This window comes from Chionomys nivalis, chromosome 1 (genome assembly GCF_950005125.1).
Source record: "Chionomys nivalis chromosome 1, mChiNiv1.1, whole genome shotgun sequence".
Classification (NCBI taxonomy): domain Eukaryota; kingdom Metazoa; phylum Chordata; class Mammalia; order Rodentia; family Cricetidae; genus Chionomys; species Chionomys nivalis.
In genome coordinates, this window is record NC_080086.1 from 80,985,189 (window position 1) to 81,003,836 (window position 18,648).

Below are 18,648 nucleotides of genomic sequence, written 5' to 3' on the forward strand. Positions count from 1 at the left end.
GAAACTTGGTTTGTGGAAAAAGCCATAATTAAGGACTATTGGGATTTTTATATCACACATTAAGAATCATGGGAATTTTGTTCTTTTAGTCTCCATGCTCTCCCCTTTTGTACTGCAAAAATGCATGTTTAACTGTGAGAGTCCTTGTTTTTGTAAGACTCCTGTCTCCATGTGTCCAATCTGAATGAGCAGCAGTAAATGACTTGAAAGCACAATTTGAGCTCATGGTAGCTGTCACAAAGCAAAAGAAAAAGAAAAAAGTATCAAAGATCCAGAACACAGCACAACTTATTAGACATTGATTGGAGCAGTTACTCATCTGTCATATTCTTGACCTTGAAATTGGGAACTTACTTAGTCCACATACTGCTAGTTCCTCTTTTATGATGGTGTGTTAGCAGTTAAACAGAGAAAATCTGAACAGGCTTTTCAGAAATAATTTAACATTTTGTACATGAAAACGTGATGAATGAAATAATATAATTAATGTAAATTAAAAGGGAAATTCATGTTACATAAATGCATATTTAGTGTTTTATAATAGTATTTACTTAATGCTGAAACCTTCACATCAAATATCTACTTTTATTTGGATATCAAATGCCATGAGATGCCTTGTAAACACTTGATTAATCGCAAACATTTTTGAAAAATTATTATCCTGAATAGATTAGACTAGGCTAGAACTTGCGCCCCAGGATAGCCTCAGAGTCATAATCCTCCTACTTATGTCTCTTCAGTCCTGGGATTACAGATGAATTTCATCTTCTTGCCATGATGTATGCTTAATTTATTTTTCTGTTCTCATACTTTATACATAATACTGGGTTTATATTTTTTTCTTTTATGTGCTTTTAGAGTTCACCAACCTGAAGTCCAAGTAGGTTCTGATTTCTGTTATTACTTCTGATTTTCATTCATACTCAAACAATTTTTTCTTAAGATGACATCAATCTCTGGTACTGTGGTTTATTGGTTTTAACAAAATTATTTCTTGAGATAGGATTGCCATAACACCTTCTGGAGAGGTTTTTACATGTTCATTATGTCAACAAGATCATTTTTACCCACTTTCAGTATGGCTGAATTTTAGATTATTCAGTATATGCATTTCTAAAACAAACACTCTTGGCAGTGTTGGTCTACAGCCATGACTATTTGAAGAAATCTGGTTCGTTGTGTTTCTTTTTCCATCTTCTCAAATTTGGAGTCCTGTTTCAGTTTCCTGATGCTGTAGGGAGGGTACTTCTTTGTTCGTGCTGGATTTACTTTTGTTTTGAGATGAACACTTCTCTCATCACAATAATAGATTAATGATCCCCAGTAATTCCAGAGTGAATTCTTTTCTGATCCTTACATTTTTGTTTCTTTATTAGTCTGGAAATTGGAGCTCAATTTTCATTCAGGATAAGAGTGACTTTACACATGAGAGATAACAAACCCATTTAGCCTCCATTTGCTCCTTCATGCTTTTCCACTTTTTCTCTCCCCACCCATCCTTTCTTTTACTTCATGTTTTTCTTACTCCAAGTTTCTTTTGCTCTTGTGAATTTTTGAACATATTTTATCATTTCCCTAGTGCTATTAATCTGAGAGAGCTTTCCTAACACTTCTGCAAAAGCAATCTGGTTTAAATATGTCTTGGATTTTAACACAAAGCTGTTATCAGAGTACCTAATGAATTTCTGTTGGAGAGCAAAATCTGATGTCTTTCAGTGATCACTCAGACTGACTTTGGTGCTATTTTTGCATGTTGATTGTGCCCAGCCACTCACACACACTGCTCAGACATTTCCTTATGTATATGCTGACTGCTTTGCATGGCCCCTCTAAGCCAACCCAGCTGCTAAGAATTTATAAACCAGATTTTTATTATGAACAGAACTACAACTGATAGGCAAGGGGGAGTGAGATGGAGTCACAGACCCAGGTTCTCATGCTACTGCTCCTCTGGGTGTCTGGTGAGAAATTTAAAATTGTCTTAATCTTTTTAGAGTCACTTCTTTGTATATAAGAAATTTACTGTGTATGCGAGGATATACTAATTCTTACAGTATTGTGTAAGATATACATGGACAAGGTGACATTCCAAGGTCACTAAATGACAAATTTAAACTGTTACTATATTCTGTGTTTGCATATTATGAATCTTCATTTTATATTCCTTATTGCAGGTGCCTGTGCAGATATCATCATGACCCAACCATCTTCAATGGCTGTGAGAGCAGGAGAGAAGGTCACCATCAGCTGCAAGTCCAGTCAGAGTCTTTTTAACAGCGAAAACCAGAAAAACTACTTGACCTGGTACCAGCAGAAGCCAGGGCAGGCTCCTAAAATGCTAATCGACTATGCATCTACTAGGGAAACTGGGGTCCCTGATCGCTTCATAGGCAGTGGATCTGGGACAGATTTCACTCTAACCATCAGCAGTGTTCAGGCTGAAGATCTGGCAGTTTACTACTGTATGCAATTTTCTGAATTTCCTCGCACAGTGCTTCAGCGTCCAACAAAAACTTCTGAGAGTCTCAGCAGCTGCCTGCACCACAGGCTGTCCTGCACATGCACACTTCTCCCTTCTGCCTGGGAGACAGTGTGCCTGAAACTCTGACCAAAATGTTTTCAAAGCTGAGCAAGATATAGTGAATTCAATGTCTCTTAATTCTTTTGGTATGAAAAACTTGTATGTAAAAATGCAGAAGAGGACTCAGTATTATCTTTTTATTCCTTCTGTAACACAGTATCACAAACTCTGTTGCTTGAATATGATGGATTTTTCTTTCTGCAGTTTAGAGTTCTGCTACCCATTATGAGACTTTTTGGACTGAAGTCATGATGATGACAAACTGTATTTTGCTAAGGAAACTGTGGGAAAGGTGTTTCATACTTTTCCATATTCTAGAGGGTTTTTTTTTTTATACTTCCTTAGTGGTTTCAATTTCTTCTGTATTTTTTCTTTTACATTCTATTACATTTTAATATTTCTATGTCAATGTGAGTGTGCATTTGTGTGTAAGTGTGTGCATATTTCTAGGTGCACATGTGACATGGCCTAGTTGTGGAGATCAAAGATCAGCTTGGGCTTGATTGTCCCTTTGTCCCATGGGTTTTGGGTATAAAATCAAATTTGACATCAGGATAGGTGCCAAGTGTATTTTGTATGTGAGCCATTTTGCTGCCCCTTAAAATCTTTTATTAACTTAAATTCTTTATACACAAATTTCTTAAAAGCAATGTTTTTCCATTATAGCATCTATTTTGACCATATGTGGTATTCTTCCCCATTTCTCCTTCATTTCCTTCTATCCTTTCTTCCCCAAGTAACCTTCTACTTTTATCTCTCGGTCTCTCATACATACACACAAACATGCCCACACAATCCCACATACACATACACTATAAAAATACTATGCACACAGAAAAAAGGAAAGATCATTGAATTGTGAGAACCCAGTGTAGGGATATAGCCCCACCCATTGGGGGCGTGTTCGCCTCGGGCTAATGTTTACGGATAAATCTGCTGGGCTTGATCCCAGCAGCCCTTTTTCTCTGCTTTTCCTGTTCTCCGTGGGAACCTGTGGTCCTGTAAGTCTATTTCCTTATTAAAGCTGTATATATATATATATATATATTTTTTTTTTTTAGGTTTTTCGAGACAGGGTTTCTCTGTGGCTTTGGAGCCTGCCCTGGAACTAGCTCTGTAGACCAGGCTGGTCTCGAACTCACAGAGATCTGCCTGCCTCTGCCTCCCAAGTGCTGGGATTAAAGGCGTGCGCCACCATCGCCCGGCAAAGCTGTATATATTTTTATAATCTGTTTGCATTCATTTACGCCGTCACATTTTGGCGTCCAACCTCGGCTATTTTGCCCCCACCCCGGCACGGGAGGGGGGGCGCAAGCTCCATCTTTCCCAGCCTTTGCGAGCAAGTTAGTTACCGGAGCTCAGGAAGTCTGATTGAGCGAGCATAGCCTGCTAGCTTTCACAGCGTGCTCCCTGCTCACTTTCCCTTCCCCCACTCCAGTCCACGATACAGTCGCAGAGCAGTGAACCCCACAGAGCAGTTAACCACTCCCTGCTTGTCTTCCAAAACCTCACTGCCTGAATAAACAGAAGCACCTTCAGTTTTGAAGCAAAAGCCGCCAAAGCAGCAGACAAAGTAACCCCTTCCCTTGTCAGGCAGTACAATAATTTTTGTTTTGAGTTAATTGTTTCAGACCGACTCTGGCTTAGACCACATGGACTCAGGGGCATTTCTTTCGCCACCACTGGCAGGAAAACGTCATTACAGGTAAATAATTTTCTTTTATAAATAAGAAAAATGTCTGAAAACATTACCATTCAAGACTTTAACAGCCTTTTCAATTGTACTATGTGGGAGATTTTAAAAGAAGTGTCTGTCAGCCCACAGATATGGATCTTTCTGGGATTTGTAGTTTTCCTTGGTACTATATGGTTTGATAATAGAAATATGATAAAGTCTTTACGAGACGAGGTTGAATGCTTAAAAACAATTGAGAATGACAACAATCTTCTCAAAAATGAGTTTGAAGTTCTCCAGGCAGAGAACAGATATTTGTTTAACACAACTCGACAAACTGAACAAAATTTAGAAGAGGTACAGGCTGATGTTAAGGAGAAATTCATTACTATGGAAGAGGGAACAGCTGATTTGGATCGTAAGCTTCAGTCCCTTTCAGTAGGAACTGAAACATTAACGGCTGATATTAAGGAGAAATTCATTACTATGGAAGAGGGAACAGCTGATTTGGATCGTAAGCTTCAGTCCCTTTCTGTAGGAACTGAAACATTAACTGAGAGAATCAAAACTGCTGAATGTGACAATCGGATTTTGTCTAAAGCTTATGACAGATTGGTGGAAAGATTGTCAATACAAGAAGGCACGGTTTATGCTATAAAAATTATGTCCAAAGATGAGATGTTATCGCTAATGGACAAACTTCATACTTTAGAATCCTCAATGAAGGCTTTAGAACATAATTCTGGACAGGATATTCAGACATTACAGAAGGCAATGGTGAATAGAATTGAAAAGATTGAGGAATTTCTAAATTCTGAGGAAGAAGAGCAAGAGGTAGAAATGCAAATTTTAACTACATCTGTGGGTAAATCTCTCCAGGACAATTCCCACAAAGCTCTACCTACAGTTCTACATGCCCTCTGACTGGTTACAACTGAGCTCTGCTGTCCCTGAGAGTGGACCGCAATTGAAATGGAAATGCTTATTCAGGCAAGAGGCTAGACTTTTAGAACAGCAGGAAAGAGCAAAGGGAATTGAAATTTCCCTAGATCAAATTCTAGGAGAGGGGTTACTTTCTGACCCTCAGGAACAAGCTAATTTGGAGGAAAACACACTCTCCATGTGTACTACAGCAGCCTTAAGGGCTTGGGACAGGGTGCAAGACCCAGGACAGAGAATGGAATCATTTGTTAGAGTTAAACAGGGTCAGAAAGAACCCTTTAGTGACTTTTTACAAAGACTGACTAAAGCTGTACAAATAGGGATATCTGCCCCAGAAGCAAGACATATAATGACCAAGACTTTGGTTTATAAAAATGCAAATGTGGCATGCAAAAGGATTTTGGGACCTTTAAAGCTCAGATCAGCACCATTGGAAGAATGGGTCTTGCATACACTGAATGTTGATATATTTGACTATGGCACTGAAGTATGGGTAGAAGAAGCAATTTCCAATGGTAAAAGGAGACATCAGAATACCAAATGTTTTAATTGTGGCAAAATGGGTCATATGAAAAGGAATTGTAGACAACGAATTTTCGGAAATAATAATAATGCATCCTAGAAATAACAGAAATAGGAGGACTCAGCCTTCAGGTTTATGTAGAAGATGTAGAAAGGGCAGACATTGTACGAATGAGTGCAGGTCTACAAGAGATAGACAAGGCAACCTGATACAGATGGAAAACGTGAGAGGGGGGCCTCACAGGCCCCCATGGCAAACATGGTTCAGTCATTTCCAGTTACTACAGAGAATGTGACTCATCAGGACAATTAGGAAGCCCCATGCCTACTGTTACAAGCAATAATGATCAGAAAGATGAGTTACGTGTGTTTTGGCAAACTTCTATAAATGATCAAAGACCAAAGCTGAGAGTGTGTGTAAATGGCATTTTTATTACTGGCGTGCTGGACACAGGTGCTGATGTAAGTATCATTACCCCAGAATCTTGGCATCCATATTGGTCTCTTCAGAATGTAAATGTTCAGCTCCTGGGAATTGGAACCCTATCTCGAATAAGGCAGAGCACGAGATGGGTTGAATGTATAGGACTAGAGGGATAAATAGGAAAATTAAGGCCATATGTAGCCAATATTGCAATGAATTTATGGGGTCGTGACCTTTTACAACAATGGAATACCCAAATTAACATTCCTGCTACTTCTAGAGCCTATATTTCTGGGGATAATATTAAAAGATATTACAAACGGAGAAAACTGGCCATTTGGGCTGTACAAGAACAAGCAATTGATGTCCCTTCAGAGATACCAACAGCCTTGTCTCTAAAATGGTTGACTGAGAAACCAATATGGACAAAGTAATGGCCTTTAGCTGAGGAAAAGTTACAGGCATTAGAACAGTTGGTACAGAGCAATTAGATGCTGGACATATAGAAGAATCTACCAGCCCTTGGAATTCTCCTGTATTTGTGGTTAAGAAAAAATCAGGTAAATGGAGAATGGTGACAGATCTCAGGCCTATCAACAAGGTTATTCAACCTATGGGCCCTCTGCAATCTGGAATTCCTTTGCCCTCTTTAATGCCAAAAGGATGGCCTCTCATAGTTATTGATTTAAAGGATTGTTTTTTCACTATACCTTTACAAAAAGAAGATAGAGAAAAATTTGCCTTCACAGTGCCTACTTATAATAATTCTCAACCTTCGAGGAAGTACCACTGGCCTGTCCTCCCCCAGGGTATGTTAAATAGCCCTTTTGTGTGCCAATATTTTGTGAATCAACCATTTCAAATAATACGCAAGAAATTTCCCAAATCGATAGTATGTCATTACATGGACAACATTTTGTTATCCGATTCAAACATGGATACCTTGAACAGACTGTTTGAAGAAATAAAAATACTTTTACCTAAATGGGGATTGCAAATTGTTCCTGAAAAGATTCAGAAGGGAGATTCTGTTAATTATTTAGGTTATAAAAAAGGTTTGCAAAAAATTAAGACACAAAAGGCACAAATTCGGAGAGATCACCTACAGACTCTTAATGACTTTCAAAGACTGTTAGGGGACATTTCCAGTCTACGGCCAGCTATTGGGATAACACCTGATCTAATAATTCATTTGAACAAAACCTTGGATGGTGACAAAGATTTAAACAGTTCCAGAGAATTAACAGCTGAAGCAGAAAAGGAACTGACAATGATTGAGGAAAAATTACAGCAGGCACATGTGGACAGGGTAAATCCAGAGCTCGATTGTATTCTCGTCATACTACTATCAAAAATTTCCCTTACAGGAATTTTAGTGCAGAAGATGATATTATGTTGTAATGGATCTTTTTACCACATAAACCAAGTAAGAAACTGAAAACTTATGTGGAAAAAGTCTCTGAGTTAATTATAAAAGGCAAGTTGAGACTTCATCAACTAGCAGGCATAGACCCAGCAGAAATTATAGTGCCTTTCACTGCTGATGAACTAAAGAAATTATGGGAAGATAGTGAACGATGGCAAAGAGCTTGTGCTAATTTTTTGGGAGACATTAATAACAACTATCCAAAAAGCAAGAAGCTTAACTTCATAAAGAGAACTTCTTGGATCCTTCCTCGGATCGTCCATGATACTCCAGTAACTGGAGCCCGTACATTCTATACTGATGCCAATAAATCAGGGAAGGCAGGTTACAAATCAGAAGACTTGGGTAAGGTGGAACAAAGTTCTTATGATTCTGTCCAGAAGGCAGAATTATATGCCATTCTTATGGTGCTAAGGGATTTTAAAGAACCTATTAATATAGTTACTGATTCACAATATGCAGAAAGAGTTATTTTACATTTTGAAACTGCTGAATTTATACCTGATGATACAGAACTAACCTCATTGTTTATCCAGGTACAAGATTTGATCAGGAACAGGCTTTGCCCTATGTATATAACACACATCCGATCCCATACGGGTCTGCCAGGTCCTCTAGCACAAGGTAATGCAGAAATTGATCAATTATTGATTGGTAGTGTGCTACAAGCCTCTGAATTTCATAAAAAATATCATGTTAATAACAAAAATTTGAAGAAAGAGTTTTCTATTACATGGCAACAAGCTAAGGAGATTGTAAAGAAATGCCCTACTTGCTCTTTCTATAACCAAACACCACTGCCTGCAGGGGCTAATCCAAAGGGCACCCAAAGGAATGAAATCTGGCAGATGGATGTGTTCCACTTTGCAGAATTTGGCAAATTAAAATATGTTCATCACACCATTGACACGTATTCAGGCTTTCAGTGGGCAACGGCTTTAAGTTCAGAAAAAGCTGATTCAGTAATCACTCATTTATTAGAAGTCATGGCTATCACAGGTATACCTACACAAATAAAGACAGATAATGGTCCTGCTTATGTCTCTAGGAAAATGAAATGGTTTTTTGATTATTACAATATCAAGCATGTTACAGGTATACCATACAATCCTACAGGTCAAGCAGTCATAGAAAGAGCAAATCGAACTATAAAGGATATGTTGAACAAACAGAAAGGGGTGGAAAACACCCCCATAAATAGGTTACATAATGCTTTGTTAACTTTGAATTTTCTCAATGCTAATGAGAAGGGAACATCGGCTGCAGAAAGACATTGGATAATGGAAAAGTCTACTGAACTAAATCAACCAGTTTATTTCAAAGATGTGCTGACCTCACAATGGAAGCCAGGAGATGTGCTGTGCTGGGGAAGGGGATTTGCTCTTGTCTCCACAGGTGAGGAAAAATTGTGGATACCGTCAAAATTGATAAAGGTTCGTTTTGATGAAGAGAAGCCAGTTGGGAAAGATAAATAACAATTCAAACACATGGATGGCAATCATACTGATGTTAAGTAATACAGATAGGTTGGGGGCAAGGTTCTCTTCTTATTTCCACAGGAAAATACCCATCTTCAAAGAATTTAAGGGACCCTGAATATTTAATTACTGATGGAGGGACATGTTCTGTAAGTATTAATTTATATATATATATATATATATATATATATATATATATGTCTTAAACTTTCTTTGCCTTTCCTCATATCTGTGTCTTTCTTTATATGTCAGTATATGTCTTCGTTGTTAATGTTTAAATTTCCCATAAAAAGCAACAAATTTTCCTACAGTAATCTTTGAAGTTTCTAGGATGAAGATGGGGCCCCACGACATCAACTCAATCTGGTTTTTATCACGTCATGATTTTTTTTTAATGCGCTAATATTAGACCTGTTTTTTGGTACCAACTACATGAAACAATTTTGAATGGTGCACATTTTTGACAACACTCTGGCCGAACCTTCTCAAAACGCTCTGAGAGTAGTTACAATTTTCTTAGGTCAAAGGTTAAATTGGGAATTTTACCATCATTTGCTTTCACAGGACCCCCTAAGAAGAACATCGCCCCCATGTCAGCAAGAAGCAATCTTAGAGGACGACATCTCCTCTCCCAACAGAGTTTGCCCTCAGGGTTAGGGACATCTTTTAGTGGTTGGTTTAGGGTTGAGGGGATGGGGTGATATTTTTATGGACTTAGGGATATATATATATATATATATATATATATATATATATATATGAGAAGAAGAGGAAGAAGAAAGGGGATTAACTGGTTTTATGGGATGATTGGTATTTGTGAATTACTGTTTATAGAAAATTGTATTGGTACTGTTTCTTGTATATTGATATATTGAATATTGAATGTGAGTGTTACTACCTCTTTTTTTGTATGAGTATGCTTATAACTTTGTCTATATTGTATTGATACATCTACCATATTACAATGTACATTTCTACCTCTAATACTATGACACTGTTTACAGTTGAAGATCATTGTCTTCATATATTGCATAGTTGTTTATTCTTTTAGTCTTCAGGTTAGATAGGTATTGAGAATTATATGTTTGTCATATTTATTTTTAGGTTAATCAGGTCTTTTAGTATCATAGAGATTATATTTAGTATAGATAGTATGATCTTCAGCCTCTTCAAAGAGCTGTAGAAAATGGCCTTTAATCTAACCTAAAATTTCTGTGCCAACGAGACACAATTACTCCTGGCAACGCCACTCTACTCCCAAGAGAACGTTGAGCACCAAAGACACTCCACTGGGAGCATGTCTTCTAGGCAGAACTGGCCTTTGGGTTAAGAAAAGCCCATACCTCAACTTCTGACAAAGATACAGAATATCCCTAAGTGGATGAAACAGGATTGTCTTATCCTGCCAAGACAGGGTAGGATAGTTCTAAGAATGGTATGTCAGTTATGTTAGGCCTTGGCCAAAGTTGGTTGACTCAACATTGCAAACGAGACTTTGGGTGATTGCCCAGGTAGTCAGTTGTCTCTATCAATTGTTGCACATTTTGGATATCTCTCGTTTGTTAAGTAATATTTATTCCCTTCTCAGATCTTTGACGGAATTGAAGATTATATAATTGTAGTTACTCTTTCTGTTATTTAGACTCCTTGAGATAGAATGTTTAGCAAAAACTTTTGTTCTCAATATTGTTTGTTGTATTTATTATTTGTTATTATTGTATATAGTTGTATTTGGTTTAGTTCTATATTATTTAGACAAAAGGGGGAGATGTAGGGATATAGCCCCACCCATTGGGGGTGTGTTCACCTCGGGCTAATGTTTATGGATAAATCTGCCGGGCGTGATCCCAGCAGCCCTTTTTCTCTGCTGTTCCTGTTCTCCGCGGGAACCTGTGGTCCTGTAAGTCTATTTCCTTATTAAAGCTGTATATATTTTTATAATCTGTCTGCATTCATTTACGCCTTCACAACCCAGGCAAAATTTAATGCCATAAGAGGAATAGATGAATAATGACTACTAGGAAAAGAGATATTAGATGTCTGTTGGTGTAAGTCAGAAGCTCCAATACAGTTTAGGAGTAGGAAAACAAATTTAAAAGATCTAACATACAAATAAACTTCAACAAAATGTTAGAAAGCATTTGTTAATAATCATATCTGACCACAATTCAGAAAAAATAATATACATGTTGTTGGACTAGGTTAAAAAACTATACCCAACTGTCTTTTTTTTCCCCAAGGAGCACTTCTAACTGATAATGATATACATGTGCTGAGAGTCAAATGATGAAAGCAAATCTAACAAGGGAATGGGGGTCCCAAACCAAGCTGGCACAGTTGTGTTGATACCTGTTACATTAGAATCTGAACAACTGTGAGTCAAGAAGATAAAGACAGCCATAAAGGAAGCAATTAACCAATAACAATTCCAAATGCATACACATGAAATTTTGGGCCACAGTTTTTATATAACAAACCTGGATAGATGGTGGGACGTCCTGCTGGTAGGAGTTTTCAATAAACCTTAACCTGACAGCACTCTATGAGCTTGGCAACATGGAGAAGTCCCTAAAACCCACCCTCCTCTCTAGTGGAAGGCTCCCTGTTCTCTACCTGACCTTACTTGGAACTGTCCCAAATGCCTGACTTATCTCTAGTATGACCATTAATGTAATTCTTTGCAGAATATTACTTCGTGTTGCCCAAATGGTAATTAGACAATGAGCTAGGCCCTATTTGATAGGACTGTCCTGCAACCTATGATAACTAAGACTTGTGCTAGGAACTTATGGAAGGATTCTGCTATATAGTGCAAATTGTATGATGAGTCAACCACTGTCCCTGTCCTTTACATCTCCCCTCTCTGTAACCTGAAGTTCAGAGACCTCCCAGAAACTGCCTCTCAGAAGACTATTTCTGTTGTGTTCATACTCAGTCCAAAGCTCCAACTTGCTACTTCTGCTCCTTTGTCATTTTTGAGTGGTGACCAATGGACTATTATGAAAATGCCCTAAACAAACAGGAAAAAGAACATTTATGATGGTGTATTTTAACAAAAACCATTAAGTAATCACATTTTATATGACTTATGAATAGGTTCCATAATGTCAGAAGACTATGATTAGGTTTACTCCAAAGGGACTTTGTCCTAGGCTACAGAGGAAAAAGAGAAGAATTCATCTTCAGTCACATTGTGTCGATTAGAAGTATACCTTACATTTTATATATGAGAGAAAATCAGCTATTTCTCATGGAATGAGTGGAGGAATATGGACCTTCCTGAGACATCTCAGGAATTAACAGCTGAATTATAGAATATCCTCAGGAATTTAGATGACAGTTATAAATTTTATACAGGTAAACAGCAACTTCTCTTGGGCTTTTTGGATTTGATATATAGTGACAAGTAATGGAGTAGACTAATGTATATAATAATGTAGGCCAGGTATAATAAATGACAGTACTACTTTTAGGCAGGTCTAAAGTTATAAGTAATATAAAAAGTTTTAGCTTTTCTGTTGAAAAAAGAATATTATGTCCAATAGAAAAAACTGCATAAACTAGAAAGTTTATTTTACAATCACATTTCTAAAAGTAGATAACATAAATTTGAGACAGTGGACCATCAAAGCTATAGTCTGTTTGTTTTCAAGAATCTCTCCCAGTCTGTCTTATGCCACATTGTTGGAGTGGGCACTGTCCATATAGACACACTTGGTGTCTGCACTATATGCAGCTGCTCAACCATGTGGAAGGTGCAGATGAGATGAGGATACCTGGTTTCTCTTAGCACCAGACATTATGGTAAGAAAAAAGAATACAGAAACTTTACTTTCTTTTATTCCCTGGGGCACTTTACAACATTTCATAATAAAGAAACATGTTACAGGCTACTTAGACTGAAACAGAGATCTCTACAGCAAGAGTCTTCAGTAGAGGAAGGACGGGCATGCAACTTGGGCTGAATGTAGCACTATCTGTTTTACATATCCCCTGGAACAGTGAGCGAGCTCAGCAATGATATTCAAAGTCAGTCTACCTGCAGCAAGCATTGTCTAGGATTCACCTTGACAGAATGTATGGGGGAAAAGGGAACTTCCTAGATGAAATCAAATGCCTGGTTTTCTAAACTTCAGTTTCATACAAAAGGTGATGGACACCTCATCATCTCACTAATAAGACTTGATTAGCCCCAAAGGAGTAACTTGATGCATAAAATAACTATGGTGACTTAAAAAAAAGAGCTGCATAGTAAATTTTAATTTTTAGCCACTTTAAAATGTGGAAAAAGCTGTGTGGAAGTCTTTAGAATTTATTTTACTTTAATAGCAGATTTTGATTTGTAATACATTCCCAGTGAACATGAAATAAATGCATTTCAAAGGTAATACTTGCAAAGTGGGACTTTTCATAAGGGACAGGTGAGCGAGTCTTAGTGAGCTCATGGTCAAAAGTCATGAAGGATAGTATCTTTTAAATACAAGAAGTATAATTATTGTCCTAATGACAATATTTTATAATATTGTATCTTTCTGGGAGTGGAGAGAAAAACATTATTTTCATTTTTGTGAAACATTTTATAGTTATATTACAAATTATTTAAAAAGAATGAAGCAGAAGAATTATGGATGCTTTGCAGAATTCAGATACACCTTTAATGAAGAGTTGACATTAACACTGATAGACCTCTTCTAGGCCACTGAAAAGAAAAGAAAAAGCACCAGACTCATTGTATGGAGGGAGCATTATGCAGATGACAAAATAAAGAGTAAAAAAAAAAAAGGAAGAAAGGAGAGGCTGATTTCCCTGATTCACATAAGGATGTCATAATACTTGTAATGGAAATCGAAGAACATAAGAAGAGTCCTGTACACTTTAACCAAGCTGATGTCTATTCAGATATAAAAGGTTGGCTCAATACCAAAACTATTAATTTCAATCCAACACTAAGTTCTTATGAAACAGAAATCCTGCCATTATCTTAGTGAATACAAAACACTCACTTAACCTCATTATAAAATCCCTGAATGGAACAGGAGTAGAAGGATCTTTCTTAAATATAAGTGCATAGGGCACAGGCACTGGCATGTGCAAACTTGTCTGTAACTTCTATTGCAAAAAGATAGAATACTTTCTTATTGACAAAACCATGACAAAAAGTCAACTGTTTATTTTCTTCCAAAGTTGAAACTCGGCATCATGGGGACTGATGTTTTCAGTTGACAATAAATTGACACATAGCCAGTACACATTATTTGAAAACTACAAACAAATCCACAAACAGTGGGCATACATTGGATTTTTTTGGGTGGGGAGGGTGTTTCGAGACAGGGTTTCTCCGTGGCTTTGGAGCCTGTCCTGGAACTAGCTCTTGTACACCAGATTGGCTTTGAACTCACAGAGATCTGCCTGCCTCTGCCTCCTGAGTGCTGGGATTAAAAATATGTGCACCACCACCCGGCTCATACATCTGATTTTTCACAATGCTCTGTGAATAGTATGGAGACACAGGAGGACTATAATGGGATATGACGAAGTCTTCACTGATGTTGATCCAAAGTACTGGTTGAGTTGAACTTCTGCAACTATGTGAGAACCCACTTTGTTGGACCATATGTGTCAAGCTTCTCTTTGAAGTTGGTGCAGAGAAGGTTGTGAAGAATTGAATCACCTTGGTTTAATAGGAAGCAATCTACACACATTTGTCCAGTGTGTCATTTCAGAAATTTTCAGAAAACCCTGTTGCCTCCAGTGTGAAATGAGAGAATGAACAAAAGAGGATTCTGCTGCTTCATGCATCTGGGGTATCTCGAGAGAGCTGATAAGAGATCTGTGTGGGTGCCAGCTCAAGAAACATAGATCCAGGTCTCCATCCCTGGAGCAACATTGATGATCCAGTAACCAATAGCCTTATAGCAACAGAGGTGGTAGAAGATGAGATAATGACAGATCTGGGCAATTCTGAGCCAAGTTGTTTTTATTGTGTGTAAGTAACATGTGGTAGCAGTTGGAACATATAAATAGGGGGGGTTGCATTTTAGGCTAAGCAGTGAATGTGGTGATTGTGTGCCTTTTACACCATAATAAATGGTGACAATCTCATCCCAAATTATGCTGATTTGGAGGATGAAGTATGACTTCCATGGGATTTCATTAACAGTTGTATCCATGGAAGAGGGTGCTGTGCCCCATGAGTACAAGTTCATCAACATAAGACTTCCTAGCTCCACAGTTGGGAGCAAATTAATCTGTGTTGTTTTCAGCCAGTAGGTTTGTAGTTAGTTCACTTTTAATCCCAGTACAAGAAATCAAATGCACCAGGGATGAAATTTTGACTTGTGTGAAAATCAGTAAGCAAGGACAGTCAGTCTTTTCCTATTATACATTAAAGAAAATGGATTTTTATTCTTTCATTCAAAAGAAAGTCCACATATTTCGTTACAAACTGTGAAAACAAATGTTTAACTGCTGGAGTCTTTGGATTTATAAGACCCTAGTCTCCATGTTTCCAAACTGAATGAGCAGCAGTAGATGATATCAAAGCACAATCTGAGCTCATTATAGCTGTCACAAAGCAAAATACAAAGTTTATCAAAGATAGAGAGCACAGACCAACTTGTTAGATATTGATAGGGGCAGGTACTCATTTCTCATATTCTTGACCTTGAGATTGGGAACTTCCTTAATCTGTATACTGCTTGCATCTCTATATGATGGTTTATTAGCAGTATACATAGTATATCTGAATATGCTCATCAGAAAAAATTTACAAATTTTATATGGAATATAAATGAATAAAATTAATGAAATATGTAAGATAAAAGGGAAATGCATGCTATTTAGATGAATGTTTAATTTTCAATATTATTCTTGGCTTAATGTTTAAACCTTAACAACAGATAACCACTTAGCTTTGGACATCAGATGCCATGAGCTGCCTTGTAACCACTTGATTATTAACACACATTTTGAAAGATTGTCTCCATGCATAGATTAGACTGGACTAGAATTTATATCCCAGGTTGGCCTCAAACGCATAATCCTCCTGCTTTTGTCTCTCTAGTTCTGTGATTGTATAATGTACATGTGACTTTTGACTTCTTTCCATGATATTTTTGTTCATTAATTTTTCTATTTCTGGTTCTTGTTACATAATACTGGTTTATAATTTACTCCTTACATATACTTTCAGAGTCCACAAATCTGAAGACCAGGTATGTTCTGTGATTTCTGTTATTGCTATTGATTATCATTCATACTCAAATATTTTTTCTTAGGATGGCAATAATCTCTGATGTTGTGGTCTCTGTAAAATTATAACTTGAAATAGGATTGATGCGCCCCCTACTGAAGAGCTTTTTAACTTGTTCACTATGTCAATAGGACAGTTTTCCACCAGTTACAGTACTGCTAATTTCTAGATTATTCTAGAATATGCATTTTGGGAATAAACACTTAAGACAGTGTTGGTTTACATTTAGGAATACTTGAAGAATCCCAATTTGTTTTGTTCCCCTCCAATTTCCCCAAATTTAGAATTCTTTTTCAGATCACCTTAAGTTGTGCAGAGGATAAATTTTTATTTTCTGCTGGGTTAGCCTTTGCTTTAGATTAAAGATTCTCTCATCTCAATTTTTAGTTAATGTTCCCCAGAATTTCCACAGAGTGAATTCTGGGTTGCTCTTTGTATTTATATCCTTTGTTTAGTCAAGAAACTGGAGTCCAGTGTTTATTTTCCTTAGTATAAGAGTAGATTTAATGTACCCCATTTTCTTTATCCATTCTTCAATTCAGGGGCATATAGGTTGTTTCCATTTTCTGTCTATTGAAAAAAATAAATGCTGCTATGAACATACTTGACTAAAAGTCCCTGTGGTGTAAGTGTGCTTCCTTTGGATATACTCCCAAAAATGGTATTGCAGGGGCTTGAGGTCCTAATTTTATAAGAAACTGCCATTCTTATTTGCACAGTAGCTGTACATGTTTGCACTCCCACCATCAATGGAGGAGTGCTCCCCTTATACCACATCCTCTTGAGCATAAGCTGTCATCAGTGTTCTTAAACTTAGCCATTTTGTTTGGTGTAAAATGGCATCTTAGAGTCATTTTGATTTGTGTTTCCCTGATGACTAAAGACACTGAGCATTTCCTTAAGGGTCTTAGGCTTATTTGAGATTCTTCCATTGAGAATTGTTTTCTTAGATGAGTATTCAATTTTTTAATGATGTTTAGTTTAGTTTGATGTTTAGTTTCCCAAATTCTTTTTTTTTTGTTAAATAAAATAGAGGTTGTTTATTAAGAGTGGAAAAATATGACAGAGAATAGGAACAGGCTAGTGATCTGGAGAAAAGCATCCACTCAGAAAGGACTGGGCCACCAGGCTCATGACAATTTTTATAACTCCACACCTTCCCATTTCTACATCACAAGCATGTCTCAGTCACTCTTTGTTTGTTACCCATAACAACAGGTTTACAATCTTTCTTGGCCATCTGTTTTTTTCTTGTCTTAATCTTGATGCATTTCTTTCTACATGACTACTTGGCTGCCTTAGGTGCACTGGTAGAGAAAAAAAATACACCTATCATTTTCTCAACTTATCTTCAATAGATAAAACTGAAAAACTTGCTAAGAACTGAAAATTCTTTCCCTCTAACAAAGGGAAAACGTTTTATCAGGAATTCTTGACCTTAACATGCTCACAAAACAGGCTCCAACAATAGGAGGGCATCTACTCATGTATGTTGCTAAATAGCTCTGCTGCAACATTGGTACCCACAGTACTGCTACAAGCCTTAAAATGTTACAGTTTCCTAAAGCTTGGTTAAGTCTAGTGGTAAATTAAGTAGATATATTTTTTTTCTCTATAGAAAAGAGAAGTCAGGTTAAAATGCAACATTCTGAATATAAATTTAAGGATTTATGATAAGGCATTATTAAATCCGTGTGAACTCTTGTTTTCTGTTTTGGTTTTTGTTTTTTGGTTTTTTTTGTTTGCTTATTTGCTTTGTTTCTGGTAAGGCATCGACTCCCTTGAGGGTATCAGTTATGATTCAAACACAGAAAGATCAAAGTAAATTATTCCAGGTTGTTTTTTGTATTGTGAAGGTGGCACAGCCTTAAAAATATTAAATAATTTCAATGTTGTAATTCTTGCCATGAAGTGTAGAAATGTTTATTCTATGTTTTCTGAAACTGGATAGTTTGTTTGTTCTCTATGTGTTACAAGATAGAGTCAGTTTTTTTTTTCAAGAAATTAAAATACCCTGTTCCCATGAGTATGAGAAAAAACTTTAGTCCTCCCTTCCCATCATGGCTGAGCATTAAATTTTTACCTATTGTTATGTTAAACTTAATAACCCCAAACAATGATTTAACTAATAGCATTCTAGATTAAATGTATACCAATAGCTTAGCGAGTAGTTCTGATTCACAGCTTTCTGTGAGGGTATAATCAATATTGGCCGAGGTGGTCATAACCAGAATAACAAATGTCATCTGGTTGATGGGGAATGTCCTTCAGCCAATGGCTTTTGAGAGGCTAGATCAGGTTGAAGCATGACATTGGGGTATGTGGGCCCAACCTTTTCTCCCCTTTTT

At 37.0% G+C, this 18,648-nt stretch overlaps 1 gene segment (V, D, J or C); it reads left to right on the forward strand.

The window, feature by feature from the left end:
* The first annotated feature begins 1,912 nt into the window (after window positions 1–1,912).
* Window positions 1,913–2,608, forward strand: LOC130875945 (immunoglobulin kappa variable 4-1-like). The segment is given in 2 exon segments: window positions 1,913–1,961; window positions 2,175–2,608. Coding segments are annotated over 2 exon segments (483 nt in total).
* The last annotated feature ends 16,040 nt before the right edge of the window (window positions 2,609–18,648 follow it).